The sequence below is a fragment of the Eschrichtius robustus genome, chromosome 11, assembly GCF_028021215.1.
Source record: "Eschrichtius robustus isolate mEscRob2 chromosome 11, mEscRob2.pri, whole genome shotgun sequence".
NCBI classification, from domain to species: Eukaryota; Metazoa; Chordata; class Mammalia; order Artiodactyla; family Eschrichtiidae; genus Eschrichtius; species Eschrichtius robustus.
In genome coordinates this window covers 26,007,190-26,015,777 of record NC_090834.1, presented here as the reverse complement: position 1 = coordinate 26,015,777, position 8,588 = coordinate 26,007,190, and the positions used below count along the sequence as shown (strand labels likewise).

Sequence of the window (8,588 nt, the reverse complement as noted above, 5' to 3'; positions counted from 1 at the left end):
TAGAGGTTCAATAAGTATTTACTGGATGAAAGTTCCTACATTAATATATGGGTACTATCCAAATGACTAAAATTTTACTGAGTACCTACTATGTGTCAAGCCCTGTGCTAGTAAGGTGTAGTGACAGAGTGGTTATCATCTATGATTTTACTGAGCTAACAATCACAGATAAAACTTCAGGCAATTTTCTACTGAACAGGAATATTTTCTTTATTATTGATAAAATGTTATGTGATTACTTCACTAAGATTCTATATGATTTAGTTCATTTAGTAACACTTTATAAAAAAAGTTTATCTTCAAAATGCTGTGCTCTTACTTACCCTAGGATCCCAAATATTTCACAAACTACTTCAATCACTTTTAAAAACCATCCCTGTTACTCCCTATAGGAGAAGCCTACATTTATGGATTAAATGATGTCAGCAACAGTAGTAGACCAAATATTTCCTAACTAATCTCTACTTACAATTTCTCTCAGGCACTCTCCTTTGATACTTTTCCACACGGTTTCTCTTTAACTAATAATACAGGTAATTTAATCTCCTTTTTTAAAAAAAAGCTGAGCATTTATTCCCTGTATATATGTTCATAGAGATGATCAGACCTTTTGAAGAATCACACACCAGTTCCCCTGATCATAGTAACTTTGCAGTATGCTGATATTACTCAAAGTCTGGCAGGCAGCTTCCATTTCTCCCTCACAGAACACATGGTAGTAACGATGAAACACAGGACCTGGGTCATGGGATCCTAATGGTCCAAATGGCTCAATAGGCTTGCCCTTACCAGGATTTTCCTTAAGGTGCCAGGGAACCAGTACATCTTGAGAATGAAAAGAAGTCCTGTTAGTGTGAATAGGCAACTTGGAATTAGTAACTTCCCTTGAATTACATCCTCTATCCTGAAAGTCATTAATGGAGGGGACAGAAGGTGCTGAATCTTGATTGCTCACATCAGGCATCTGCTTCACAAGCAACTCTTGCACTGATGTATCACTGCTGATCTCCTCTTTCTTTCCTTGGCTAATTCTGTTTTCTCTAAGATACTTGGACTTCTTCTTATTATATTCTTGTTCCATTGCCCAAACATAGATGAGTGCCTTCCCACCAGGTCTTAGGAGTCGAACAAGTTCTTGGAGAGCTGCCACTCTACGCTCCTAGTTAAAACAAACAAAAAAATAAACAAAAAACCATATTGACATTTATCAGTGAGAAAGAGATACAGAGACGAAACAGGAAAATATAACTAACTATAGGACTATTTTCAATTAAGATGGACAGTACAGAAAATCAAACATAAAACAAATCTTAGGGTTTAAAAAAAGGGGGAAAAAAGGAGAATTTTGCTCTGCAATTGAGAGGAAAAAAAGTGTTGATAAACAGGGGAAAACTTTTTTTTCTTTCTGATAATAATACAGAGGCATAGAGGGTTTTCTGCTTTGTTTGAAATTCAGTTGAGATCATAAGATATACTGAAATGGCCAGGAACTCCAGCACAAAGGGATCTATAATGTTATTGCTTAGATTGGGGGAAACGAGTAACACCTAGGAATAATAAGATTTTTTTCCTATAAGAAAAATATAAAATATTAAATTCACTTATTTTAAAATTAGAAGCAGAGTGACTAATTAAAAGCATCAGCATACTACTACCAGATAAATACCTGAGTTTTGAAAAAAAGAACAGGAAAAGAAGAAAAATAGAATGGGAAGAACATGAGACTCAGATGTCAGGAATGAGAGGGAGAGCCGAGAAAGCAAGATGGGAAACGGAAATAAAGAAGAAGCTCAGAGGCTGAGGAGACAGAGAGAATACTCAAGAGGCCTAGAGCTGATGATCTCTTAAAGTCTCTTACAGCTAAATTCTGTGAGTCTGTGGGTTTGAGGAAGACATTTAAAGATGAGTAAGACTCAGGTAGGAAAAAGGCAGAAATGTGCAGCAATAAATGCATAGTCTCATCAGACCTCTGCTTAAGTAATCACAGCTCCCATGTAACTCATCTCCATTCCACAGGCTTTCTTTAAAAACTGGGGTAAACTGTATGACAAGAAAAGAGAATGGAAAGAAAGGAAAAGCTAAAATGGGGTCCAAATCAGTAAAATCCACGAACATTTCCTGCCACTTAGTTACAAGTTCTTGGAGCAAGAAAGACAGTACTTACTGCTGTAGCAAAATGGTGAATAACAGCAATGGAGATGCAAGCATCACAAGACCCACTGCGGATTGGTACTGCCAAAGCATCACAGACAAAGGCCTGATAATGCTTCTCTCTACAAATGTCCACAAGGTTTTGGCTATGATCACAGCCAATCTATAACAGATAAAGGAAGAATTTCAGAACAACTTGTTTAAATGTCATAAAATTATTAGACAGATTTCATATTCATTGTGAAAGGGTCTAAGACCATGATATTATAGGTTCTTACAGCCAGTACAAAGTCAGCTTATATAATTTACAGGGCAGCATTTATTACCTTAACAGGTATCAAACAGAATTCAACTCAGTGAATGGAAACAAAATAACTAGAATAAAAATAACAATGGTGGAAGTGGGAGGTCCTAATTGGCATCTAATTAATCACCACTCAGAATCTTGATCTTTTTGTAATATCATACTTTATTTTATTTTATATCTTATCGTATCTTATTTTCTGTGCCACGTGGCATGTGGGATCTTAGTTCCCTGACCAGGGATCGAACCCACGCCCCCTGCAGTGGAAGCACAGAGTCTTAACCACTGGACCACCAGGGAAGTCCAATATCACACATTTTAAAATGGAAATTATCGCATAAACATAGACATTTAGTCTTTTGGGGGAAGCTACAAATAAGAGGTTCTAAGGTATCTCTTATTAGTATATAAACTATTCAGTAATGACCCAGATATCAGGAGGATGGCTTTTTTTCCTTCTTCTTTATACTTTTCAATATGTATTACTTGCACCATCATAAAATAAAATCTTCCCAAATAAAGTTAAATAATTTATTTCATTTTTTAAAGCCATTGAATCTTGTTCTGCTAAATACCTGAATTCAAAATTTGTAAAATGCTATTGAATTAAACCTTTTGGTATAACCAAACCATTCCATGGGAATGACAACACTGAAGGCAGCTGGCAGCATCCTTTCATCTCCCCAAGCAGCTGAGGCCTAACATGCCTTATGCATATGTCTGGTTCTGTGGCAAGTATTTGTGGGCTAGGACTGCCTATATTCTCTCTAGTTTTGTTGTTGTTTTTGTACACAGCTTTGCTGTTTAGTTCTAAAAATACCATATATAGAGAGAGACAGAAACAAAGAGAGACAGAGAGAAAGAGAGAGTACACACAAGCTCGTGCAATGTGCACATATAAATTGAGGGAGGAATAGGAGGAGCTTAAAGAATGTTAAATCACTAATAATTATCTCCAGATATTTCTTCTTAACCCAATCTCTACAAGAGAGGAAAGATATGTATAAGTAGATATAAAGATATAAAGATATGTATAAGTAGATTTCATCTAACAGAAGTAGCCACCTCAGGTTTATATTTACTCATTTGAATTTTTGCTATAAGTAAGCATTGATCATTGCTAAGGGATCAGGGTTCCCTCAGTCCATCTGAGAATAAAGATATGAATCTTCATGTCAAAACAATTCTTATTAAGTCACACTGCCATGCCAGTCATACCTAATATGAATTTGCTCAGTTTCTAATAAATATTAAGTAGCTTCAGTATTCCAGCCCACAGCTGCATTAATATCTGAGGTATAATAAAAGGTACCAAGCTAGAAGTAAAGTATAGCAATATCATTTTGATATAATTTTAAGATGGAAAAGTACTAAGGGCCCATTAATAACAACAGTGGCACAACTCCCACTTAATTGCTCCCTTTACCTGTATAAGATATATAACTGGCTATTACTTTTATTTATTTTCTTCCATATCTTATGCCAATAGTCACAATATCAAGATGACAGTACCACTCAAACAATATGCATATTATATTTTGGTCCTTGCCAGGTTTTATTACAATAAAATTCAGCTCATGGAAACAGAAGTTTCAAGTATGCCCAATTATCACGGATTGCTATACCTTGTTAAAAGTCAACAAGAAGAAATCCAATGTGCCTATCCCCAGAGATAGAGCTTGATAGTTACTCAGAGGAGGGAAGTTATTATCTGAGAATCACAGATAAAACAGAACAAGGAGAAGAGCAACCGAACAAAAGCTAGAGAAAATTTCCTTCTTCTTCCTGCCAGACTCTTACAATTATTTGTACAGAGCACTCCTTTTCACCAACAAATGAAATCAGGGGCAATTTTAGTCATAAAGTACCAGGTCTAATGTAGTCCTGACTCATGCCTGGCTCAGTACTTTCACGTTTCACTTATTTTGCCTGAATCTTCCATATACTATAGTCAAATCATCAGTATTTTTTTCTCTTCCCTTTCTATTTTTAAATTCCCTTAAGCTTTTATACCAAGGATAGTACCAGATATTTGAAATTCTCCCTAATAATGCTACATAATGTCAAAAACAGGACAGAAAATAGCTTATGTATAAATACTCATTAATGGTAAGGGACTCATGTAAAGCTACATATTTCTGTATGTGGGATGGAGATGAATGACAATAAAAACACATATTGGTTGGGCTTAAAATGTATACTTTATACTTGTATACAATTTTTAAAGTCTTCAACATAATATTAAATATGCAATTCTGGAAGTACTGGTAAAAATGAAAAAGTATCCAACTTAGTAATCAAACTAAACAAGGTTTCACTTTTCTCCTATTAAAGTATCAAAAATATTTCAAAACCAAAGTATACCACAGTGATAGCATTGTGATATAACTTCCTGTCATAAAGTGTTGTTGACAGTACAAATTGGCTAGACCAATTTTAAAAAGCAATTAAGCAATTTGGCAAACCATTTTTTAAGGAAGATAAAAATGTTCACAATTTTTCACCCAATAATCATTCTTCAAAAAATTTATCCGAAGAAAATAATCCAAAATATGCAAAAAGGTAAACAGGCTAATGAAATTGCCTTTAATGAATACCCACCATATGTTAAAGCAGATTCTTTGTATTAATGTACTTAACTCTTGAGAGTGGTGGAGACAAGATGGTGGAGTAGAAGGACTTGAGTTCACCTCCTCTCACAAAAACACTAAAGTCCTCTCAAGAAAACACCAAAATCGCAACTAATTGCTGAACAACAATCAACAAAAAAGATATTCTACATCCAAGGACAAAGAAGAAGCCACAAAGAGACAGTAGGAGGGGCACATTTGCAGCACAATCAAACCCCATTCCTGTGGGTGGGTGACCCACAAACTGGAAAATATATCACAAAAGTTCTCCCACAGGAGTGAGAGTTCTGAGTCCCATGTCAGGATCCCCAGTCTAAGGGCCTGGTATTGGGAGGAGGAGCCCTCAGAGCATTTGGCTTTGAAGGCCAGCAGGGTTTGATTGCAGGAACTTCACAGGACTGGGGGAAACAGAAACTCCACTCTCAGAGGGTGCACACAAGGTTTCATGCACACCAAGACCCAGGGACTTGGTGACTTCATAGGAGCCTGGCCAGAACTACCTGCTGGTCTTGGAAGGTATCCTGGAGGGGTGGGGTGGGGTGGCGGCTGTGGCTCATTGTGGGAATAAAAACACTGGTGGCAGAGGTAGAGGGAGCAGGGAGTACTCATTGGTGTGAGATCTCCTGGAGGCCGTCATTTTGATACCAAGACCTGGCACTACCCAACAGCCTGTAGGCTCCAGTGCTGGGATGCCTCAGGCCAAACAACCAACAGGGAGGGAATACAGCCCCGCCCATCAGCAGATAGGCTGCCAAAACTCTTCCTGAGCCCACAGCCGCCTCTAAACACATCCTTGACATGGCCCTGCCCACCAGAGGGACAAGGCCCAGCTCCACCCACCAGTGGGCAGGCACCAGTCCTGCTGACCAGGAAGCCTGCACAACCCTCTAGACTAGCGTCACCCACCTATAATCCTGCCGCCTGCAGCCTACAACCTACAATCCTGCAGCCTGCAGAACAGAGATTGCAAACACAAAAAGTTAGACAAAGTGAGATGACAGAGAAATATGTTCGACACGAAGGAACAAGATAAAACCCTAGAAGTAAAGTGGAGATAGGCAATCTACCTGGAAAAGAATTCAGAGTAATAATAGTAAAGATGATCCAAAATCTGGGGAAAAGAATGGAGGCACAGACTGAGAAGATACTAGAAATATTCAACAAAGATATAAAGAACAAACAAACAGAGGTGAACAATACGATAAGTAAAATGAAAAATACACTAGAAGGAATCAGTAGCAGAATAAATGAGGCAGAAGAACAGATAAGCGACTGGAAAGATAGAATGGTGGAATCACTGCCATGGAACAGAATAAAGAAAAAAGAATGAAAAGAAATGAGGACAATGTAAGAGACCTCTGGGACAACATTAAATGTACCAACATTCGCATTATAGGGGCTCCAGAAGGAGAAGAGAGAGAGAAAGGACCTGACAAAATTATGGAAGAGATAATAGCTGAAAACTTCCCTGACACGGGAAAGGAAAAAGTCACCCAAGTACAGGAAGTGCAGAGAGTCCCATACAGGATAAACCCAAGGAGGAACATGCTGAGACACATATTAATCTACTTGACAAAAATTCAAGACAAAGAGAAAATATTAAAAGCAACAAGGGAGCAGCAAAAAATAACATACAAGGGAATCCACATAAAGTTACAGATGATTTTTCAGCAGAAACTCTGCAAGCCAGAGGGGAGTGGCACAATATATTTAAAGTGATGAAAGGGAAAAACCTACAAACAAGAATATTCTACCCCTCAAGGCCCTCGTTCAGACGTGACAGAGAAATCAAAAGCTTTACAGACAAGCAAAAGCTAAGAGAATTCAGCACCACCAGACCAGCTTTACAACAAATGCTAAAGGAACATCTCTAGGCAGAAAAGAAAAGGCCACAATTAAAAACAAGAAAATTACAAATGGGAAAGCTTACTGGTAAAGGCAAACATACAATAAAGGTAGGAAATCATCCACACACACATATGATATCGAAAACCAGCAACTGTGAGGACAGTACAAATGCAGGATATTGGACATGCATTGGAAATTAAGAGACCACCAACTTAAAATAATCTTGTATATATACATACAGACTGCTATATCAAAATCTCAAAGTAACCGCAAACCAAAAGCCTACAATACTTACACACACCCAAAAGAAAAAGCAATCCAAACACAACACTAAAGACAGTCATCAAATCACAAAAGAGAACAAAAGAGGAAGGGAGGGTTCTTGAAAATATAAACAAAATTGATAAACCTTTATCCAGACTCATCAAGAAAAAAAGGAGAGGACTCAAATCAATAAAATTAGAAATGAAAAAGAAGTTACAACTGACACCACAGAAGTACAAAGGATCATAAGAAACTACTACAAGCAACTATATGCCAATAAAATGGACAACTTAGAAGAAATGGATGAATTCTTTAAAAGGTACAATCTCCCAAGACTGAATCAGGAAGAAATAGAAAATATGAACAGACCAATGACAAGTAATGAAATTGAAACTATGATTAAAAGCTCCCAAAAAACAAAAGTCCAGGACCAGATGGCTTCACAGGCGAATTCTATCAAACATTTAGAGAAGAGTTAACACCTATGCTTCTGAAACTATTTCCAAACATTGCAGAGGAAGGAACATACCCAACCTCATTCTACAAGGCCACCATCACCCTGATACCAAAACCATACAAAGGTACCACAAAAAAAGAAACTTACAGGTCAATATCACTGTTGAACATAAGCGCAGAAATCCTCAACAAAATGCTAGGAATCAAAATTCAACAACACAGGGGGGGAGAGAAGATGGTGGAAGAGTAAGACGCGGAGATCACCTTCCTTCCCACAGATACAGTAGAAATACATCTACACGTGGAACTGCTCCTACAGAACACCCACTGAACGCTGGCAGAAAACGTCAGACCTCCCAAAAGGCAAGAAACTCCCCCCGTACTTGGGTAGGGCAAAAGAAAAAAGAAATAACAGAGACAAAAGAATAGGGACGGCACCTGCACCAGTGGTAGGGAGCTGTGAAGGAGGAAAGATTTCCACGCACTAGGAAGCCCCTTCGCGGGCAGAGACTGCGGGTGGCAGAGGGGGGAAGCTTCGGAGCCATGGAGGAGAGCGCAGCCACAGGGGTGTGGAGGGCAAAGCGGAGAGATTCCCACACAGAGGCTCGGCGCTGAGCAGCACTCACCAGCCCAAGAGGCTTGTCTGCTCCCCCGCCGGGGCGGGCGGGGCTGGGAGCTGAGGCTTGGGCTTCGGTCGGATCGCAGGGAGAGGACTGGGGTTGGCGGCGTGAACACAGCCTGAAGGGGTTAGTGCACCACAGCTAGCCGGGAGGGAGTCCGGGAAAAAGTCTGCAGCTGCCGAAGAGGCAAGAGACTTTTTCTTCCCTCTTTGTTTCCTGGTGCGCGAGGAGAGGGGCTTCAGAGCGCCGCCTAAATGAACTCCAGAGATGGGCGCGAGCCGCGGCTATCAGCGCGGACCCCAGAGACGGGCGTGA

General features: G+C 39.2%; 1 protein-coding gene across 1 annotated transcript in view; it reads right to left on the bottom strand.

Annotated features, from left to right (window-relative positions):
* Nucleotides 1–222: 222 nt before the first annotated feature.
* ALKBH8 (alkB homolog 8, tRNA methyltransferase) overlaps nt 223–8,588 on the bottom strand; it is a 73,925-nt gene continuing 65,559 nt past the window's right edge. Inside the window, exons 11-12 of the mRNA XM_068554905.1 lie at nt 2,165–2,314; nt 223–1,159 (exon numbers count right to left, since the gene is read on the bottom strand). Of these exons, the coding sequence (XP_068411006.1) occupies nt 602–1,159; nt 2,165–2,314 (708 nt within the window). The 3' untranslated portion in view covers nt 223–601. The remainder of the gene's footprint in view (nt 1,160–2,164; nt 2,315–8,588) is intronic.